Source organism: Pristiophorus japonicus, chromosome 6 (genome assembly GCF_044704955.1).
Source record: "Pristiophorus japonicus isolate sPriJap1 chromosome 6, sPriJap1.hap1, whole genome shotgun sequence".
Classification (NCBI taxonomy): domain Eukaryota; kingdom Metazoa; phylum Chordata; class Chondrichthyes; family Pristiophoridae; genus Pristiophorus; species Pristiophorus japonicus.
In genome coordinates this window covers 212,841,774-212,865,206 of record NC_091982.1, presented here as the reverse complement: position 1 = coordinate 212,865,206, position 23,433 = coordinate 212,841,774, and the positions used below count along the sequence as shown (strand labels likewise).

Genomic DNA, 23,433 nt, shown 5'->3' with positions numbered 1-23,433 from the left:
GCAGTTGGGAGGCGCGTGGAGAGGCGTGAGTCCGGTGTCGGCGAGAGACCTATAAAGGCCGCGAGTTCAGCAGTTGGGAGGTGCGTCGCTGAGGCGTGAGTCCGGTGTCAAACGAGAGACCTATAAAGGCCGCGAGTTCAGCAGTCGGGAGGTGCGTCGCTGAGGCGTGAGTCCGGTGTCGCCAAGAGGCCTATAAAGGCCGCGGGTTCAGCAGTTGGGAGGTGCGTCGCTGAGGCGTGAGTCCGGTGTCAAACGAGAGACCTATAAAGGCCGCGAGTTCAGCAGTTGGGAGGTGCGTCGCTGAGGCGTGAGTCCGGTGTCAAACGAGAGACCTATAAAGGCCGCGAGTTCAGCAGTCGGGAGGTGCGTGGAGAGGCGTGAGTCCGGTGTCGGCGAGAGACCTATAAAGGCCGCGAGTTCAGCAGTCGGGAGGTGCGTGGAGAGGCGTGTGTCCGGGGTCGGCGAGAGGCCTATAAAGGCCGTGAGTTCAGCAGTCGGGAGGTGCGTGGAGAGGCGTGAGTCCGGGGTCGGCGAGAGGCCTATAAAGGCCGCGAGTTCAGCAGTCGGGAGGTGCGTCGCTGAGGCGTGAGTCCGGGGTCGGCGAGAGGCCTATAAAGGCCGTGAGTACAGCAGTCAGAAGGTGCGTGGAGAGGCGTGAGTCCGGTGTCGGCGAGAGACCTATAAAGGCCGCGAGTTCAGCAGTCGGGAGGTGCGTCGCTGAGGCGTGAGTCCGGGGTCGGCGAGAGACCTATAAAGGCCGCGAGTTCAGCAGTTGGGAGGTGCGTGGAGAGGCGTGAGTCCGGTGTCGGCGAGAGACCTATAAAGGCCGCGAGTTCAGCAGTTGGGAGGTGCGTCGCTGAGGCGTGAGTCCGGGGTCGGCGAGAGACCTATAAAGGCCGTGAGTACAGCAGTCAGAAGGTGCGTGGAGAGGCGTGAGTCCTAGGTCGGCGAGAGACCTATAAAGGCCACGAGTTCAGCAGTTGGGAGGTGCGTGGATAGGCGTGCTTGTGCAGCCATAGGAAGAAGGCAAAAAAGAAGTAGAAAGAAATAGAAAGGTGACGTCACAGCCAAGGGGCTAAGAAGTGATTGGCTGATGATTGGTAAGTAATTTTTCTTTTTTCTTTTCTATATAAGTGAGTAACATTTAGCATTGTTGTTGCCAATTTAAGTGTATCTAAGGGTTAAGTCATGGCAGGAGAGCTCGGACACGTGTTATGCTCCTCCTGTACTATGTGGGAAATCAGGGACGCCTCCGGTGTCCCTGACGACTACGTGTGCGGGAAGTGTATCTGTCTCCAGCTCCTGACGAACCGCATTGCGGAACTGTAGCTGCGGGAGGATTCACTCTGGAGCATGCACGATGCTGAGAATGACGTGAATACCACGTTTAGTGAGTTGGTCTTACCGCAGGTAAAGGGTACACAGCCAGATAGGGAATGGAAGACCACTAGGAAGAGCAGTGCAAGGAAGGTAGTGCAGAGATCCCCTGCGGCCATTGCCCTGCAAAACAGACACACCGCTTTGAGTACTGTTGAGGGGATGACTCATCAGTGGGGAGCAACAGCAGCCAAGTTCATGGCACCGTGGCTGGCTCTGTTGCACAGGAGGGCAGGAAAAAGCGTGGGAGAGTGATAGTGATAGGGGATTCAATTGTAAGGGGAATAGATAGGTGTTTCTGCAGCCACAACCGAGACTCCAGGATGGTATTTTGCCTCCCTGGTGCAAGGGTCAAGGATGTCTCGGAGCGGATGCAGGACATTCTGAAAAGGGAGGGTGAACAGCCAGTTGTCGTCGTGCATATAGGTACCAATGACATAGGTAAAAAAACGGGATGAGGTCCTACGAGGCAAATTTAGGGAGCTAGGAGCTAAATTAAAAAGTAGGACCTCAAAAGTAGTAATCTCAGGATCGCTACCAGTGCCACATGCGAGTCAGAGTAGGAATCGCAGGATAGTTCACATGAATACGTGGCTTGAGGAGTAGTGCAGAAGGGAGGGGTTCAAATTCCTGGGACATTGGAACCGGTTCTGGGGGAGATGGGACCGGTACAAACTGGACGGTCTGCACCTGGGTAGGACTGGAACCAATATCCTAGGGGGAGTGTTTGCTAGTGCTGTTGGGGACGAGTTAAACTAATATAGCAGGGGGATGGGAACCTATTCAGGGAGACAGAGGGAAATAAAAAGGAGGCAGAAGCAAAATATTGAAAGGAGAATAGTAAAAGTGGAGGGCAGAGAAACCCAAGGCAAAAATCAAAAAGGGCCACATTACAGCAAAATTCTAAAGCGGCAAAGTGTGTTAAGAAAACAAGCCGAAAGGCTCTGTGCCTCAATGCGAGGAGTATTCGGAATAAGGTGGATGAATTAACTGCGCCGATAGCAGTTAACGGATACGATGTGATTGGCATCACGGAGACATGGCTCCAGGGGGACCAAGGCTGGGAACTGAACATCCAAGGGTATTCAGCATTTAGGAAGGAGAGACAGAAAGGAAAAGAAGACGGGGTGGTGTTGCTGGTTAAAGATGAAATCAATGCAATTGTAAGGAAGGACATTAGCCTGGATGATGTGGAATCGGTATGGGTGGAGCTGCGGAATTCCAAAGGGCAGAAAACGCTAGTGGGTGTTGTGTATAGACCACCAAATAGTAGTAGTGAGGTTGGGGACAGCATCAAACAAGAAATAAAGGATGTGTGCAATAAAGGTACAGCAGTAATCATGGGCGACTTTAATCTACACATTGATTGGGCTAACCTAACTGGTAGCAATGCGGTGGAGGAGGATTTCCTGGAGTATATTAGGAATGGTTTTCTAGACCAAGATGTCGAGGAACCAACCAAGGAGCTGGCCATCCTAGACTGGATATTGTGTAATGAGAAGGGACTAATCAGCAATCTTGTTGTGTGAGGCCCCTTGGGGAAGAGTGACCATAATATGGTAGAATTCCTTATTAAGATGGAGAGTGACAAAGTTAATTCGGAAACTAGGGTCCTGAATATAAGGAAAAGTAACTTCGATGGTATGAGGCGTGAATTGGCTAGAATAGACTGGCAAACGATACTGAAAGGGTTGACGGTGGATAAGCAATGGCAAACATTTAAAGATCACATGGATGAACTACAGCAAATGTACATCCCTGTCTGGAGTAAAAATAAAACGGGGAAGGTGGCTCAACCATGGCTAACAAAGGAAATTAAGAATAGTGTTAAAGCCAAGGAAGAGGCACATAAATTGGCTCGAAAAAGCAACAAACCCAAGGACTGGGAGAAATTTAGAATTCAACAGAGGAGGACTAAGGGTTTAATTAACAGGGGGAAAATAGAGTACGAGAGGAAGCTTGCAGGAATATAAAATCTGACTGCAAAAGCTTCTATAAATATGTGAAGAGAAAAAGATGAGTAAAGACAAACGTAGGTCCCTTGCAGTCGGATTCAGGTGAAATTATAATGGGGAACAAAGAAATGGCAGACCAATTGAACCAATACTTCGGTTCTGTCTTCACAAAGGAAGATACAAATAACCTTCCGAAGGTACTAGAGGACAGTGGGTCTAGTGAGAAGGAGGAACTGAAGGATATCCTTTTTAGGCGGGAAATTATGTTAGGGAAATTGATGGGATAAATCCCCGGGGCCTGATAGTCTGCATCCCAGAGTGCTGAAGGAAGTGGCCCTAGAAATAGTGGATGCATTGGTGATCATTTTCCAAAAATCTATCGACTCTGGATCAGTTCCCATGGACTGGAGGGTAGCTAATGTAACACCACTTTTTAAAAAAGGAGGGATAGAGAAAACATCATTATAGGTAATTATAGACCAGTTAGCTTGACATCAGTAGTGGGGAAAATGTTCGAATCAATCATGAAGGACGAAATAGCAGCGCATTTGGAAAGCGGTGACAGGATCGGATCCAGTCAGCATGGATTTATGAAAGGGAAATCATGCTTGACGAATCTTCTGGAATTTTTTGAGGATGTAACTAGCAGAGTGGACAAGGGAGAACCAGCGGATGTGGTGTATTTGGACTTTCAGAAGGCTTTTGACAAGGTCCCGCACAAGAGATTGTTGTGCAAAATCAAAGGACATGGTATTGGGGGTAATATACTGACGTGGATAAGGAACTGGTTGGCAGACAGGAAGCAGAGAGTCGGGATAAACAGGTCCTTTTCAGAATGGCAGGCAGTGACTAGTGGAGTGCCGCAGGGCTCAGTGCTGGGACCCCAGCTCTTTACAATATACATTAACGATTTGGATGAAAGAATTGAGTGTTATATCTCCAAGTTTGCAGATGACACTAAACTGGGTGGCGGTGTGAGCTGTGAGGAGGACGCTAAGAGGTTGCAGGGTGATTTGGACAGGTTAGGCGAGTGGGCAAATGCATGGCAGATGCAGTATAATGTGGATAAATGTGAGATTATCCATTTTGGGGGCAAAAACACGAAGGCAGACTATTATCTGAATGGCGGGAGACTAGGAAAAGGGGAGTTGCAACGAGACCTGGGTGTCATGGTTCATCAGTCACTGAAAGTGGGCACACAGGTACAGCAGGCGAAGAAGGCAAATGGTATGTTGGTCTTCATAGCAAGGGGATTTGAATATAGAAGCAAGGAGGTCTTACTGCAGTTGTACAGGGCCTTAGTGAGGCCTCACCTGGAATATTGTGTTCAGTTTTGGTCTCCTAGTCTGAGGAAGGACATTCTTGCTATTGAGGGAGTGCAGCGAAGGTTCACCAGACTGATTCCAGGGATGGCTGGGCTGTCATATGAGGAGAGACTGGATCAACTGGGTCTTTATTCACTGGAGTTTAGAAGGATGAGAGGGGATCTCATAGAAACATATAAGATTCTGACGGGACTGGACATGTTAGATGCGGGAAGAATGTTCCCGATGTTGGGGAAGTCCAGAACCAGGGGACATAGTCTTAGGATAAGGGTAGGCCATTTAGGACTGAGATGAGGAGAAACCTCTTCACTCAGAGAGTTGTTAACCTGTGGAATTCCCTGCCGCAGAGAGTTGTTGATGCCAGTTCACTGGATATATTAAAGAGGGAGTTAGTTAGATATGGCTCTTACGGTTAAGGGGATCAAGGGGTATGGAGAGAAAGCAGGAAAGGGCTACTGAAGGAATGATCAGCCATGATCTTATTGAATGGCGGTGCAGGCTCGAAGGACCGAATGGCCTACTTCTGCACCTATTTTTCTATGTTTCTAAATGGCTTACCACTTATCCTTAGACTCTGTCCCCTGGTTCTGGACTTCCCCAACATCGGGAACATTCTTCCTGCATCTAACCTGTCCAGTCCCGTCAGAATTTTACATGTTTCGATGAAATCCCCTCTCATCCTTCTAAACTCCAGCGAATATAGGCCCGGTCGATCCAGTCTCTCCTCATATGTCAGTCATGCCATCCCGGGACTCAGTCTGGTGAACTTACGCTGCACTCCCTCAACAGCAAGAACGTCCTTCCTCAGATTAGGAGACCAAAACTGAACACAATATTCCAAGGCCCTGTACAACTGCAGTAAGACCTCCCTGCTTCTATACTCAAATCCCCTAGCTATGAAGGCCAACATACCATCTGTCTTCTTCACTGCCTGCTGTACCTGCATGCCAACTTTCAATGACTGATGTACCATGACACCCAGGTCTCGTTGCACCTCCCCTTTTCCGAATCTGCCGCTATTCAGATAACATTCTGCCTTCGTGTTTTTGCCACCAAAGTGGATAACCTCACATTTATCCACATTATACTGCTTCTGCCATGCATTTGCCCACTCACCTAACCTGTCCAAGTCACCCTGCAGCCTCTTAGCATCCTCCTCACAGCTCACACCGTCACCCAGCTTAGTGTCATCTGCAAACTTGGAGATATTATGCTCAATTCCCTCATCTAAATCATTAATGTCTATTGTAAATAGCTGGGGTCCCAGCACTGTGACCTGCGGCACCCCACTAGTCACTGCCTGCCATTCTGAAAAGGACCCGTTTATCCCGACTCTCTGCTTCCTGTCTGCCAACCAGTTTTCTATCCACGTCAGTACATTACCCCCAATACCATGTGCTTTACTTTTGCACACCAATCTCTTGTGTGGGACCTTGTCAAAAGCCTTTTGAAAGTCCAAATACACCACTGGTTCTCCCTTGTCCACTCTACTAGTTACATCCTCAAAAATTGCAAAAGATTTGTCAATGATTTCCCTTTCAAAAATCCATGCTGACCTGGACCGATCCTGTCACTGCTTTCCAAATGAGCTGCTATTTCATCTTTAATAATCGATTCCAACATTTTCCCCACTACTGATGGCAGGCTAACCGGTCTATAATTACCCGTTTTCTCTTTCCCTCCTTTATAAAAAAGCGGTGTTACATTAGCTAACCTCCAGTCCATAGGAACTGATCCAGAGTCGATAGATTGTTGGAAAATGATCACCAATGCACCTACTATTTCTAGGGCCACTTCCTTAAGTACTCTGGGATGCAGACTATCAGGCCCCGGGGATTTATTGGCCTTCAATTCCATCAATTTCCCTCACACAATTTCCTGACTAATAAGGATTTCCTTCAGTTCCTCATTCTCACTGGACCCTCGGTCCCCTAGTATTTCCGGAAGGTTATTTGTGTCTTCCTTCGTGAAGACAGAACCAAAGTATTTGTTCAACTGGAATGCCATTTCTGTGTTCCCCATTATAAATTCACCTGAATCTGACTGCACTAATCTTTTTCTCTTCACATATCTATAGAAGCTTTTGCAGTCACTTTTTATGTTCCCAGCAAGTTTCCTCTCATATTCCATTTTCTCCCTCCTAATTAAACCCTTTGTCCTCCTCTGCTGAATTCTAAATTTCTCCCAGTCCTCAGATTTGCTGCTTTTTCTGGCCAATTTATGTGCCACTTCCAAGGATTTAACACTATCCTTAATTTCCCTTGTTAGCCACGGTTGAGCCACCTTCCCCATTTTATTTTTACTCCAGATAGGGATGTACAATTGTTGAAGTTCATCCATGTGATCTTTAAATGTTTGCTATTGCCTATCTACCGTCAACCCTTTAAGTATCATTCGCCAGTCTATTCTAGCCAATTCATGTCTCATACCATCGAAGTTACCTTTCCTTAAGTTCAGAACCCTAATCTCTGAATTAACTATGTCACTCTCCATATTAATAAAGAATTCTACCATATTATGGCCACTCTTCCCCAAGGAGCCTCGCACAACAAGATTGCTAATTAGTCGCTTCTCATTACACATCACCCAGTCTAGGATGGCCAGCCCTCTAGTTGGTTCCTCGACATATTGGTCTAGAAAACCATCCCTAATTCACTTCAGCACCATATTACTACCAGTTTGGTTCGCCCAATTTATATGTAGATTAAAGTTGCCCATGATAACTGCTGTACCTTTATTGCACGCATCCCTAATTTCTTGTTTGATGCTGTCCCTAACCTCACTACTACTGTTTGGTGGCCTGTACATAACTCCCACTCGTGTTTTCTGCTCTTTTGTATTCCGCAGCTCCACCCATACAGATTCCACATTATCTAAGCTAATGTCCTTCCTTACTCTTGCATTAATTTCCTCTTTAACCAGCAACGCTACACCACCTCCTTTTCCATTCTGTCGATCCTTCCTGAATGTTGAATACTCCTGGATGTTGAGTTCCCAGCCTTGGTCACCCTGGAGCCATGTCTCCGTGATGCCACTTATATCATATTGATTAATTGCTGCCTGTGCAGTTAATTCGTCCACCTTATTACGAATACTTCTCGCATTGAGGCACAGAGCCTTCAGGCTTGTCTTTTTAACACACTTCGCCCCTTTAGAATTTTGCTGTAATGTGGCCCTTTTTGATTTTTGCCTTGGGTTTCTCTGCCCTTCACTTTTACTTTTCTTCTTTCTATCTTTTGCTTCGGCCCCCATTCTACTTCCCTCTGTCTCTCTGCATAGGTTCCCATCCCCCTGCCACATTAGTTTAACCCCTCCCCAACAACACGAGCAAACACTCCCACTAGGACATTGGTTCCGGTCCTGTCCATCCGGTTTGTACTAGTCCCACCTCTCCCAGAACCGGTTCCAATATCCCAGGAATTTGAACCCCTCCCTTCCGCACCACTCCTCAAGCCACGTGTTCATCTGAGCTCTCCTACAATTCCTACTCTTACTAGCATGTAGCTCTGGTAGCTATCCTAAGATTACTACCTTTGAGGTCCCACTTTTAAATTTAACTCCTAGCTCCCTAAATTCAACTTGTCGGACCTCAACCCATTTTTTACCTCTATCATTGGTACCTATACGCACCACGACAACTTGCTGTTCATCCTCCCCCTCCAAAATGCCCTGCAGCCATTCCGAGACATCCTTGACCCTTGCACCAGGGAGGCAACATACCATCCTGGTGTCTCGATTGCGGCTGCAGAAAAGTCTATCTATTCTCCTTACAATAGAATCCCCTACCACTACAGCTCCCCCACTCTTTTTCCTGCCCTCCTGTGCAGCAGAGCCACCCACGGTGCCATGAACTTGGCTGCTGCTGCCCTCCCCTGATGAATCATCCTCCCCAACAGTACCCAAAGCGGTGTATCTGTTTTGGAGGGGGATGACTGCAAGGGACCCCTGCACTACCTTCCTTCCACTGCTCTTCCTGAGCAGTTCAGCAGGTGGGATCCCAGTGAGTGAGTGGGGTCTCGCGCGGTAGCTAAGCAAGACTCGGAATAGGCGAGTCTGCAGTGAGCCTTCAGTTACCCTCTTCAAGCCTTGCTTGATGGTTTGCACTGCTTTCTCTGCCTGAACATTGGACGCTGGTTTAAACGGGGCAGATGTGACATATTTGATCCCGTTACGCGTCATGAATTCTTTGGATTCAGGACTGGTAAAACATGGCCCGTTGTCGCTCACTAGGACATCGGGTAGGCCGTGTGTGGCAAACATGGCCCACAGGCTTTCAGTCGTGGCAGCGGACGTGCTAGCCAACATTATCTCACATTCAATCCACTTGGAGTACGCATCTACAACCACAAGGAACATTTTACCCAAGAACGGCCCTACATAGTTGACGTGTACCCTCGACCACGGTTTGGAGGGCCAGGACTATAAACTTAGCGGTGCCTCCCTGGGTACATTGCTTAACTGGGAGCATGTATTACATCTGTGAACGCAGGAGTCTTAAGTCCGCATCAATACCGGGCCACCACACGTGGGATCTGGCTATCTCTTTCATCATTACAATGCCTGGGTGGGTACTGTGGAGGTCATTGATGAAGGTGTCTCTCCCCTTCTTGGGGACCACTACTTGATTGCCCCACGGAAGGCAGTCTGCCTGTATAGACATTTCATCTTTGCGCCGCTAGAACGGCTTTATCTCTTCCTGTATTTCCACTGGGACACTGGACCAGCTCACAGCTTTTGACTCGAGATAATAAGGGGTCCTGGCTTGTCCAAGTTTTAATCTGCCGGGCAGTGATGGGTGATTGCTCACTCTCAAATGCTTCCATAACCATGGCTAGATCTGTGGACTGCGCCATTTCCACCACCGTGGTGGGCAATGGCAGCCTATTGAGAGCATTAGCGCAGTTTTCTGTGCATGGCCTGTGGCGGATGGCGCAGTTGTATGCGGACAAGGTGAGTGCCCATCTCTGGATGAGGGCCGATGCGTTGGTATTTATCGCTTTACTCTCGGAGAACAGGGATATAAGTGGCTCATGGTCAGTTTCCATTTCAAACTTCAGCCCAAACAAGTATTGATGCAGTTTCTTTATCCCATAGACACGCGCTAATGCTTCTTTCGCAATCACGCTGTAGGCTCTCTCAGCCTCAGACAGACTCCTGGATGCATAAGCAACCGGTTGCAGTTTCCCAACGTCATTAGCTTGTTGCAATAAACACCCAACGCCATATGACAACGCATCACAGGCTAGTACCAAAGGCTTACATGGATCATACAACACAAGCAATTTGTTTGAGCATAACGATTTTCTCGCTTTTACAAAGGCATTTTCTTGGCTTTTGCCCCAAACCCATTCATCCCCTTTTCATAGTAAGACATGCAATGGTTCTAACAGTGTGCTGAGACCCGGTAAGAAGTTACCAAAGTAGTTCAGGAGTCCCAGAAACAACCGCTGCTCTGTCACGTTCCGTGGCCTCGGTGCGTTCTCGATTGCCTCCGTCTTCGCGTTGGCAGGCCTGATGCCATCCGCCGCAATCCTCCTTCCCAGGAACTCTACTTCAGGCACCAGGAATACGCACTTCGAGCGTTTTAACCTGAACCCCACGCGGTTGAGTCGACTAAGAACCTCCTCCAGGTTCTGCAGATGCTCGACTGTGTTCCGACCTGTGACCAAGATGTCGTCCTGGAAGACCATGGTGTGTGGGACCGACTTCAGTAAGCTTTCCATGTTTCTCTGGAATATCGCCGCCGCCGATCGGATTCCAAACGGGCACCTGTTATAAATAAAAAGACCTTTTTGCGTGTTGATGCAGGTGAGGCTCTTCAATGATTCCTCCAGTTCCTGCATCTTGTAGGCTGAAGTCCGATCCAGCTTTGTGAACATCTTTCCTCCCGCCAGCATTGCAAAGAGGTCGTCGGCCTTTGGTAGTGGGTATTGGTCCTGCAGGGAGAAACAATTGATAGTTACTTTGTAATCGCCACAGATTCTGACGGTGCCATCTCCCTTGAGGACTGGCCGATAGGACTGGCCCACTCGTTGAACTCAATCAGGGAAATGATGCCCTCTCTTTGCAGCCAGTCTATCTCGATCTCTACCCTTTCTCACATCATGTAGAATACTGCTCTTGCCTTGTGATGGATGGGTCACGCCCCTGGAATTAGGTGGATATGCACTTTTGCTCCTTGGAATTTCCCGATGCCTGGTTCGAACAGTGAAGGAAATTTGTTCAAGACCTGGGCACACTAAGTGTCGTCAGTGGCCGAGCAGCGTGGGACCATCGCCCGATACCACCCAGAGTGGTAGCTTGTGCACTGCTCCATCTTAGGAGACTTTACGGTAGCACTGCCGATGACAGGAATCAGTTCTTTCGTGTAAGTTCTTAGTTTCATGCGAACTGGAGTTAAGACTGGCCTTGAGGCCTTGTTGCCCCACAACCTTTCGAAAGTCCTTTTGCCCATGATGGACTGGCTCGCGCCCGTGTCTAGCTCCATTGACACCGGGAGTCCATTTCGTTCAACATTCAGCATTATCGGGGGACAATTCGTGGTGAATGTGTGCACCCCATGTACCTCTGCCTCCTCGATCTGAGGCTCTGGTTCGTCGTGATCCTCCGTGGATCTGTCCTCCTCTGCAACATGGTGGTTTGCAGGTTTAACAGGCTTTGCAGCTCGCCTGCACACTCGTTGGAGGTGTCCCATTGTTCCACAGCCCTTGCAAATGTACTCTTTGAATCGGCATGAATGGAAACGATGATCTCCCCCGCAGCGCCGACAAGGTGTTAATGGTCTTGCATTCATCACCCTTGCTGGTGGACTCTGAGACATCTGCGGACGTGCAGCTGCAGGTATGTGTGACCTGCCCTGTACGTTATGATTCGAAAACAACATCACTTTGTTCACAGTACTTGTAGCAGCACTTGTCTGCTGAGAGATTTGCTTTCTATTGTCACTGGTGGCAATGAACGCCTGGGCTATCGCTATGGACTTACTCAAGGTTGGGGTCTCTACAGTCAAAAGTTTGCGAAGTATGGTTTCGTGGCCAATGCCAAGTACGGAAAAGTCTCTGAGCATGTGCTCCAAATGTCCTTCAAATTCGCAATGTCCTGCAAGGCGTCTTAGTTCGGCTACATAACTCGCCACTTCCTGGCCTTCAGACCTTTTGTAGGTGTAGAACCGGTACGTCGACATTAGAACGCTTTCCTTCGGGTTCAAATGCTCTCGGACCAGTGTGCACAAATCGTCGCATGATTTCTCCGTGGGTTTCGCTGGAGTGAGCAGATTCTTCATGAGGCCATACGTTGATGCCCCACTGACAGTGAGGAGGATCGCCCTTCATTTGGCAGCGCTGTCTTCCCCATCTAGCTCGTTGGCCACAAAATATTGGTTGAGTCGCTCCACAAAAGTTTCCCAATCATCTCCCTCCGAGAATTTCTCCAGGATGCCCACTGTTCTCTGCATCTTTGGGTTCGCTATCTGTATCTCGTTGCCAGTTGTTGTGTATGGAGAAAGAGTCAGACTGAACACTGTGAGCTCAAAGTAAAGTGTGACCGTAGTCTTTTATTGCAGGTCTCCAGAGTGCCTTTCCGACCTGTGAAGCCTCCTTAAATACCTGTGCTCCCAAGGGATTATGGGATCCCTTGGGACTCCAGGGGATGAGCCCTCTGGTGGCTGTACAGAATAAATACAAGTTTAAATATATAACACTAAAGTTGGTGCGTCTGTCCTCCCAGGGGATTTGTAGGCTGTTGCGGTGTCTGCTGTACATGGTCCATGTCTCTAAGCCATACAGGAATGTGGCTATTACTATAGTCCTGTAGACCATGAGCTTGGTGGCAGTTTTGAGGACCTGATCTTCAAACACTCTTTTCCTCAGGTGGCCGAAGGCTGCACTGGTGCACTGGAGGCGGTGTTGAATCTCGGCGTCAATGTCTGTTCTTGTTGATAAGAGTCTCCCGAAGTATGGGAAATGGTCCAAGTTGTCCAGGGCCGTGCCGTGGATCTTAATGACTGGGGGGCAATGCTGTACGGTGAGGACAGGCTGGTGGAGGAACTTTGTCTTCCGGATGTTTACGCCTCAGTAAATATGTCGACTATGTCCGGGAGTTCAGCCTCTGTATGTGCGCAGACGGAGGCGTCGTCCGCGTACTGTAACTCGACAACAGAGGTTGCGGTGGTTTTGGACCTGGCCTGGAGACTGTACATCTGTACTAGAAGGAATTGACAGTGGGTTGTCTTGTGCAGCCTTCTGCTGAGGGAGGTGGTGCTGGACAAGTATGGCTCTGTAAAATGAGCAGTGTAGTTTAATGAGCACTCATGGGGGAAGGTGGAGATATATGTGAAGGAATGTATGTGTGGGAAGGGACAGTTCATAATAGTTGATACATTCCATAAATATGATTTGATTTTGCAGTCCCTTCCACCTGGTGCGGTCATTAAACACTGTAGCTTTCTCCTCTGCACGGAGCTGCTAGCATTTATAGAGCCTGCCATTTCTTCCCAAGCTATGCATCACTCTACATATTGCAGAAATGGTCGGCCCTTCTTGAACTGCACTTGCTATATATAACAAGATATCTATTGTCCTGCCTTTCCCTGGACATTTGACAGACAACTCTTCAGCCGAACTGCGCAGCCCACATTCGAATTAGCAATTTCCATTTTATTCCCACGCCCATCATACACCCATATCATCATCATAGGCAGTCCCTCGAATCGAGAATGACTTGCTTCCACGTCAAAACAGGTATTTCAATGAAGGACCTAATATTCCAGGTCCCGAACTACATGTTGAAGGGTCGAAGATGCCTATGCGTGGATTTTTTTAACGTGGGTGGCCGTTGCACACCAGCCACCACACGGCTTGACAGAGCTCGGTCTTGGTCCAGTGGCAAGGATTACCGAAGACGACTGGAAACCAGCCCTGCTGCACGGGCCTAGTGCGCGCACATATAACAGTGTGGGCTGCCCCTGGCCCCGAACTCACGCCTTTCCTGGGCCCCGATCATGTCCCTCTGCAATCTCTCGCCGTTCCTTCGCCCTGACCTCGCCGCTCCTGCTGTAGCTGCCCACGCTCCATTCACCATCCTGGATCTTGGTGATGTCCCTCTTCACTGCCGTTGCTCTCCTGCTCCAGCATGTGCTGCTCCCTGAAGCGGTATGCCACTACGCTGCTCCTTCTGCTCCCCGGCCTGCCCCGATGGTGCTCGCAGGCCGGGGGCCGCTTAGCCTGCTGGGCCAGGCCGCCACGCTGCTCCTTCCACTCCCCGGCCTGCTCCGATGGTGCACCCATAACATGCAAGTCATAAGCCCAAACCAGAAAATACAGGTGGCTTCAAATGCGCTTCTGAAATACATCCGAGTGGAACTCATCATTTGAATTATGCTTCAATGAGGGGCGGGGGGTAGTGAAAATAGCTTCACTTCGTCTCATCATCATCATCATAGGCAGTCCCTCGGAATCGAGGAAGACTTGTTTCCACTCTAAAAATGAGTCCTTAGGTGGCTGAACAGTCCAATACGAGAACCACAGTCCCTGTCACAGGTGGGACAGATAGTCGTTGAGGGAAAGGGTGGGTGGGAGTGGTTTGCCGCACGCTCTTTCCGCTGCCTGCGCTTGATTTCTGCATGCTCTCGGCAATGAGACTCGAGATGCTCAGCGCCCTCCCAAATGCATTTCCTCCACTTTGGGCGGTCTTTGGCCAGGGACTCCCAGGTGACAGTGGGGATGTTGCACTTTATCAGGGAGGCTTTGAGGGTGTCCTTGTAACGTTTCCTCTGTTCACTTTTGGCTCGTTTGCCATGAAGAAGTTCCGAGTAGAGCGCTTGCTTTGGGAGTCTCGTGTCTGGCATGCGAACACTGTGGCCTGCCCAGCGTAGCAGAGCAAGTGTGGTCAGTGATTCAATGCTGGGGATGTTGACCTGGTCCAGGTTGGTGCGTTGTTGGTGCGTCTGTCCTCCCAGGGGATTTGCAGGATCTTGCGGCGACATCGTTGGTGGTATTTCTCCAGCGACTTGAGATATCTACTGTACATGGTCTATGTCTCTGAGCCGTACAGGATGGCGGGTATTACTACAGCCCTGTGGAGCATGAGCTTGGTGGCAGATTTGAGGGTCTGGTCTTCAAACACTCTTTTCCTCAGGCTGCAGTGGCGCACTGGAGGCCGTGTTGAATCTCGTCGTCAATGTCTGCTCTTGTTGATAAGAGGTTCCCGAGGTATGGGAAATGGTCCACATTGTCCAGGGCCACGCCGTGGATCTTGATGACTGGCGGGGGGGGCAGTGCTATGTGGTGGGGACAGGTTGGTGGAGGACCTTTGTCTTACGGATATTAAAGTAGTCACATATTATATGGTAACCTACTTCATTATTTTGTTTTTATAATTTAACAGCTGATGCACCATTGTTTGATGAAGAATGGCAGGAGAAGGTGTCAAAGTTTATGTCTCCTGGAACACATCCATATGGTATTCAGGATATAAAACTTGCCATGGAAGGAAAAAGGTACATCACAGTCATGTATTTATAGGATTATGTTTGAAAAATAAAGCAGCCTAATATTGAGGTAGAATATAAAATATATTAGTGAATTTGAACCGTGTGAATAAGAACATTTCTGTTAGGCATTGACAGGCATTTTGCATCTTTAGAGTTGAACTCATTGGGCTCATTAATCAGAATAAACAAAATCAAGGATCAATAAAAATTGCCAACCCCCTTCCATGAGGACTTTTACCATGTTTTGTTAACACTCTTCATAAAACTTTATACTGTTGCTCCGACACATTTGTTTTGCTTGCAAGATGTATGCTTGTTTTATATGTTTAAAACAGGTGCAGGTACAAAACATAATCAAAAAGGCTAATGGAATATAAAGGGAAGTTTTGTTGCAGCTGCACAAAGCCTTAGTTAGATCACATCTGGTGTACTGTATACAATTCTGGGCACCCCACCTTAGAAAGGATGCATTGGCCTTGGAAGGAATGCAGTGCAGATTAATCAGAATGTTACAAGGGCTCTAAGGGTTAGATTATGATGAAAGATTACATAAACTAGGCTTGTATTCCCTGGATTATAGAAGATTAAGGGATGATTTTATTGAGGTTTTTAGGATTCTGAAATGTCACTGTTGCAGTTGGTTCCCTCGACTTAGGAATGAGAGATCTCACTGAAAGGAATTCTGGTTTGCTTGGCTTAACATTGAGCCTTTTGTCCAATGCTTCAAACCAATCTTTTGCAGGTGTCCTTTGGAAAATGTTTCTTTAATATGCAGGTTGAGGATGTGCTGGGGGACTTCAAGCACCACCAGTTGAATCTTGTGCCTGTTATTTGAGACAGAGCTAGCCAATTATTTGGTTGCTTCGGGTGAGCCTTTATATCAACAACTCTGTCGCAAACCAGAGTCCAGCCAGCTTAAAGGGTTTCATCAGAAGCTCCTCCAGCTCCACAACCTGTCTTGGTCGCCCGATAACAGCTCCTACTGCCCACTTGGTAGCTTCTTATTCAGGTGGTAAAATCGGAAATGTCAGATTATGTGCAGAGACAAGTTGAAACTAATGTCAAAATATGTGTATTTGAGAATTATGAATTTTCTGGAAAATTAAGGGGGAAAGTACTTTTACAAAGCAATATTTTTAGACCTCTTTGGCACCGATAATTTATGTACCAGCAAGTCTGAGAAAGCTCCCAAAGTCTAGATTGCATGAAAGAGTCTCTCCACTCCATCCTTCAGCATTATTAAGTCACGTGAGGGATGTGGAGAATGCTGTGAATGAACAAAGGAAAATTACCGCGATTTCTTCACCCAATCCTATACTGCCGTACAATATGGCTGCTTTCTTAGAAATTAAGCCCGACTCATTTTTGAAATCATCCTGGATGATGCAATTCATATTCTTGGCCTGACCTTTACTAAAACCTGGCTCACGAACGACAACACTTTCCTTCTCAGCAAGGTAGCACCCACTTAAGCTACATGTTCTACCATGCCCCTGCTCAAAACCGCCATGGAAATGGCTTAACTCCATATTTCTCTGACATTTTTGTCCTCATTTGAATTATCATCATCATCATAGGCGATCCCTCGAAACGAGGATGACTTGCATCCACGCCAAAAGAAAAGAATGAGTTCACAGGTGATTCGAAAGAAGAACCCGAACTACGTAGGCCGAAGGACATTGACAGGCTAAGTGAGTGGGCAAAAATTTGACAGGTGGAGTATAATGTTGGAAAGTGTGAGGTCATGCACTTTGGCAGAAAAAATCAAAGAGCAAGTTATTATTTAAATGGAGAAAGATTGCAAAGTGCTGCAGTACAGCGGGACATGGGGTACTTGTGCATGAAACACAAAAGGTTAGTAAACAGCAAGTGATCAGGAATTGGCCTTTATTGCAAAGGGGATGGAGTATAAAAGCAGGGAAGTCTTGCTACAGTTGTACAAGGGTATTGGTGAGGCCACACCTGGAATACTGCGTGCAGTTTTGGTTTCCATATTTACAAAAGGATATACTTGCTTTGGAGGCACTTCAGAGAAGGTTCACAAGGTTGATTCCAGAGGTGAGGGGGTTGACTTATGAGGAAAGGTTGAGTAGGTTGGGCCTCTACTCATTGGAATTCAGAAGAATGAGGGGTGATCTTATCAAAACGTATAAGATTATGAGGGGGCTTGACAAGGTGGATGCAGAGAGGATGTTTCTACTGATAGGGAAGACTAGAACTAGAAGGCATAATCTTAGAATAAGGGGCCGCCCATTTAAAACTGAGATGAGGAGAAATTTCTTCTCTGAGGGTTGTGATCTGTGGAATTCGCTGCCTCAGAGAGCTGTGGAAGCTGGGACATTGAATAAATTTAAGACAGAAATAGACAGCATCTGAAACGATAAGGGAGTGAAGAGGTTATGGACAGCGGGCAGGGAAGTGGACCTGAGTCCATGATCGGATCAGCCATGATCTTATTAAATGGCAGAGCAGGCTCGAGGGGCCATATGGCTTTCTCCTGCTCCTATTTCTTATGTTCTCATGTTCTTATGTTCTTATGTACATCCTCAAGGGTGGAAGATGCCTGTGCCGTTGCACACCAGCCACCACACGGGCTTGACAAGGATTACCCAAGACGACTGGAAATCAGCTCTGTTGCATGGTCCTAGTGCGCGCACATATCGCAATGTGGGCTGGCCCGTGCTGCCCCTTGGCCCCTGGTCCCGAACTCACGCCTTTCCTGGGCCCCGATCATGTTTCTCTGCAATCTCTTGCCGTTCCTTCACCCTGACCTCGCCGCTCCTGCTGTAGCTGCCCACGCTCCAATCACCGATCTGGATCTTGCTGACATCACTCTTCGCTGCCGTTGCCCTCCTGCAGCAGCTTGCGCTGTACCTTGTAGTGGTATGCCTCCACGCTGCTGCCTGGGCTGCACGCCACTCCTTTTATGGCCCCAACCCGCCGCTGATGGTCTGTCGCAGGTCGGGGCCTCCACATTTGAATATCTCATTCTTCAACACACTACTCACTTCCACGTCAACATTCTCATCGTTTGCTTTCCCACTGTGCTTACTGGCCAAAATGTTCTGCTTTCTGGGTTCACTCAGCTTAATTATTCATCAAATTCTCATGCTTGGTGACATCAACCTGCACCTCAAATCCTCCTCCTACATCACCTCTAATTTCTCTGCCATCCGTTCTTCCTTCAACCTCACCCTGCATAAAAGCTCTCCCACCCATATTGTGGCCACACTTCAAACTTACCATCACATGAGGCACCTCCATCTCCAAGGTCAATGACAGGACCAGCTCCAAACTTCTTCTCTTTCATCATACATTTCTCCCTGTCAACCACTTTTGTTTTCATGACTAGAAATACCTACCTGCTATTCCTTAGGCAGAACTGCCTCCAGTTTCTTCTTGCTGATCTGTTAACCACAGAAGCATCGGTGACTCTGCCAATCTCCTCAAAAACTGACTTGCTTCCATTTTTGATGCCTCCCTCCACATCAGATCCTCGATCGTCCCCCACCCCCATCATTCCTCTTGATTCAACAGCCAAGTCTGTGGATTCAAGTCCATGTCTGCAAATAGAAGCATAAAACCAACATGAATGTCCACTTCCAGATTTGACTTCACCACATCAAACTATTTTGCCCCCCTTTAAACAGCCAAATTCTTTTATTATTCAACTGTCATTGTGAAAGGCAACAGTAACTCCAAACCCCTGCACCACCACTAGCCACTTCATCTGCCCTCATTCCCCCACACCCTCCTTATTTATCTCTGATTTTACATGTGAGGAGCTCATGGACAGTTTCCTAAATCCAGTTGTCTCTCCTTCCCCCATTACAGTCTGCAGCTTCTCTGCACTTTGCTCTCTCCTCATTAAACTCAGTTTCCCCATGAAGCCCACCATCCATTCTTATGATTGTCAACATCTCCCTATCTTTCAGTATTGTTGCCCCTCTTTCAAAACCATAGTCATCACCTACCTCCTGAAAAAGCCCACCTTCTATCCTCACAAATTTACTATTCTTTCTCTCCGATACACGCGCTTCTCATCACTTCAGTATCTGATTTCCAAGTTAGCCACTGCACTAAGACAGCCCTGATCAAAACCAATAGTGATGTATTTTGTAACTCGTTGTTACTCGTTGATATCCCTGCTTGATTTTGACACTATAAACCAATCTTTCTTCTCCATGATACTAATTATTTTTGGTCTAATCCATTTGTTGCACCTCCCAAAAAAGTTTATCTTCCCTTGTACACACAGTCACATCTGGTGCGCCTCAGAGCTTGATCATTGGCCCCCTCCTATTAATTTATCTATATGGTACTCCTAAATTATCCGCAAGCAAGGTTTCAGTTTGCAAACGTATGCTGATAACACCCAGATTCATCTCTCCTGTACTATCAGGGCTGTTGCTATGCTGTATCACGTTACCATCATTCACCTGTAACAAATCGGCTAATCCTAGAATTTTGCAATGAGTCCGAACTCACATAATATCCCAGCCCAACTCTATTAACTATCTGTGCCCAGAAAATTGACTTTTTTGGATTCCCATTTTGAAATGCATTCATTGCTGCATCCCAGTCCATATCCTCTTTTTCTCTGACTCTCATTTACTGCTTGGCCAATATGCCCCTGCCTTTGGGAATTCTCTTCCAATGCCATTTTGTGTTGCTACCTCTCAACCAGCCTTCTGAAGACTGGGAAAATCTCTTGACTGTGCTTTCAATTTTGACTGTTAGCCCAGTCCTTCATTTGTAAAGTGCTCCAAGATGTTCATTTATGGGAGGAATATTATCTAAATCCATGTTGTTATAATCATCATCGTCCTTGAAGCTTTCTATACCACATGGAATGAGGTCACCTGAATGACTTTCCAATCAAAGTCAAGTGTGAGATGTCAAGGAAAAACATTTTCCCTGGGACTTTCTAAAGGATTTCTTTATTACCTCGAGTTTTAGAACCTTTTTTTTCAAGCATGTTGTTTTTGTTAAAAGAAGCCACCATTCTATTATCTTTAGATAAGGCACTAACTCATAGATGCTGATGCTGGTGTTGGTAAAAGACATTCATGCTTCAACAATAACAACTTGCATTTATATAACATCTTGAATGTAGTAAAACATCCCAAGGTGCTTCACAGGAGCATTATCAGACATAATTTGATATTGAACCACATAAGAAGGTATTAGGACAGGTGGCCAAAAGCTTGGTCAAATAGGTAAACTTCAAGGAGGAGATTGGTTTAGGGAGAGAATTCTAGAGCTTAGGGCCTGGATAGCTTCAGATGTGGCCGCAAATAGAGAAGCAAAGGAAATCAGGGATGCACAAGAAGCCAAAATTGAAGAAATGCAGTGTTCTTGGAGGGTTGTAAGACTAGAGGAGGTTGCAGAGGTAGGGGAGGGGCAAGGCTATGGAGGGATTTGAACACAAGGACGAGAATTTTAAATTTGAGAGATTGCTAGACCAGAAGCGAATATAGGTCAGTGAACACAGGGGTAATGGTTCAATGGGACTTGGTGCGAGTCAGGCTACGGGCAACATAGCTTTGGATAAGCTGAAGTTTACGGAAAGTATAACATATGAGACCAGCCAGGAGAGTATTGGAATAGTTGAGACTGTAGGTAACAAAAGAATGGACGAGCAGCATGAAAAATTTGATGCACTTGAGGTGTTGAGGGAGATGTTGATGAGGTAGAGATGGTTGTCGCATGTGGAATCTGCCATTATGTTTTCAAATAAGGTCACCAAGGTGCAGCATGTAAATGAGAATTAGGACAGGCCAAGGACGATTTTCCTTCTTTTTTTGTACTGAACAGGCCACAAACTCCTTTGAGCGCGACCTTTTCGTCCGTGAGCAAATTTTTAAATAACAACAACAACTTTTACAACAACGACTTAAAAGTATATATATATAATAATGCCATAATGCCAACCCACCATCTCAAATCTTGAGACAATCAGACAAGGTTCTTTGCAAGTTTAACATAACTTCTCAGTTTTTGAATTCTATTCCTCTAGAAATGAGCTCGAGTGCTTTATTTGCACTTCACGGTGGGGCGGACAATAATCAAGGGAATAATGGAGGAATGTGAAAAAGGAACGGCAGTAATCATGGGGGATTTTAACCTACATATCGATTGGTCAAATCAAATCGCACGGGGTAGCCTGGAGGAGGAATTCATAGAATGCATACGGGATTGTTTCTTAGAACAGTATGTTACAGAACCTACAAGGGAGCAAGCTATCTTAGATCTGGTTCTGTGCAATGAGACAGGAATAATAAACGATCTCCGAGTAAAAGATCCTCTCGGAATGAGTGATCACAGTATGGTTGAATTTGTAATGCAGATTGAGGGTGAGGAAGTAGTGTCTCAAACGAGCGTACTATGCTTAAACAATGGGGACTACAGTGGGATGAGGGCAGAGTTGGCTAAAGTAGACTGGGAACACAGACTAAACTGTGGCACAATTGAGGAACAGTGCAGGACTTTTAAGGAGCACTTTCATAGTGCTCAACAAAAATATATTCCAGTGAAAAAGAAGGGCGGTAAGAGAAGGGATAACCAGCCGTGGATAACCAAGGAAATAAAGAAGAGTATCAAATTAAAAACCAATGCGTATAAGGTGGCCAAGGTTAGTGGGAAACTAGAAGATTGAGAAAATTTTAAACGGCAGCAAAGAATGACTAAGAAAGCAATAAAGAAAGGAAAGATAGATTACAAAAGTAAACTTGCGCAAAACATAAAAACAGATAGTAAAAGCTTTTACCGATATATAAAACGGAAGAGAGTGACTAAGGTAAATGTTGGTCCCTTAGAAGATGAGAAGGGGGATTTAATAATGGGAAATGTGGAAATGGCTGAGACCTTAAACAATTATTTTGCTTCGGTCTTCACATTGGAAGACACAAAAACCATGCCAAAAATTGCTGGTCATGGGAATTGGGAAGGGAGGACCTTGAGACAATCACTATTACTAGGGGGGTAGTGCTGGACAGGCTAATGGGACTCGAGGTAGACAAATCCCCTGGTCCTGATGAAATGCATCCCAGGGTATTAGAAGAGATGGCGGAAGTTATAGTAGATGCATTTGTTATAATCTACCAAAATTCTCTGGACTCTGGGGAGGTACCAGCGGATTGGAAAGCAGCTAATGTAACGCTTCTGTTTAAAAAAGGGGGCAGGCAAAAGGCAGGTAACTATAGGCCGGTTAGTTTAACATCTGTAGTGGGGAAAATGCTTGAAGCTATCATTAAGGAAGAAATAGCGGGACATCTAGATAGGAATAGTGTAATCAAGCAGATGCAGCATGGATTCATGAAGGGGAAATCATGTTTAACTAATTTACTGGAATTCTTTGAGGATATAACGAGCATGGTGGATAGAGGTGTACCGATGGATGTGGTGTATTTAGATTTCCAAAAGGCATTCGATAAGGTACCACAGAAAAGGTTACTGCAGAAGATAAAGGTACGCGGAGTCAGAGGAAATGTATTAGCATGGATAGAGAATTGGCTGGCAAAGAGAAAGCAGAGAGTCGGGATAAATGGGTCCTTTTCGGGTTGGAAATCGGTGGTTAATGGTGTGCCACAGGGATCGGTGCTGGGATCACAACTGTTTACAATATACATAGATGATCTGGAAGATGGGACAGAGTGTAGTGTAACAAAATTTGCAGATGACACAAAGATTAGTGGGAAAGCGGGTTGTGTCGAGGACACAGAGAGGCTGCAAAGAGATTTGGATAGGTTAAGCGAATGGGCTAAGGTTTGGCAGATGGAATACAATGTCGGAAAATGTGAGGTAATCCACCTTGGAAAAAAAACAGTAAAAGGGAATATTATTTGAATGGGGAGAAATTACAACATGCTGCAGTGCAGAGGGACCTGGGGGTCCTTGTGCATGAATCCCAAAAAGTTAGTTTGCGGGTGCAGCAGGTAATCAGGAAGGCGAATGGAATGTTGGCCTTCATTGCGAGAGGGATGGAGTACAAAAGCAGGGAGGTCCTGCTGCAACTGTACAGGGTATTGGTGAGGTTGCACCTGGAGTACTGCATGCAGTTTTGGTCACCTTACTTAAGGAAGGATATACTAGCTTTGGAAGGGGTACAGAGATGATTCACTAGGCTGATTCCGGAGATGAGGGGGTTACCTTATGATGATAGATTGGGTCTTTACTCGTTGGAGTTCAGAAGGATGAGGGGTGATCTTATAGAAACATTTAAAATAATGAAAGGGATAGACAAGATAGAGGCAGAGAGGTTGTTTCCACTGGTTGAGGAGACTAG

General features: G+C 46.7%; 1 protein-coding gene across 3 annotated transcripts in view; it reads left to right on the top strand.

Moving 5' to 3' along the window:
* Positions 1 to 23,433, top strand: part of mlf1 (myeloid leukemia factor 1) — a 194,006-nt gene that overhangs the window by 154,382 nt on the left and 16,191 nt on the right. For 2 of the 3 annotated variants that reach the window (XM_070882345.1, XM_070882344.1), the window contains exon 6: positions 15,041 to 15,152. In XM_070882345.1, the coding sequence (XP_070738446.1) occupies positions 15,041 to 15,152 (112 nt within the window). Of the gene's footprint in view, positions 1 to 15,040; positions 15,153 to 23,433 lie in introns of those variants that run through there. The other variant, XR_011593545.1, reaches the window with a different exon arrangement.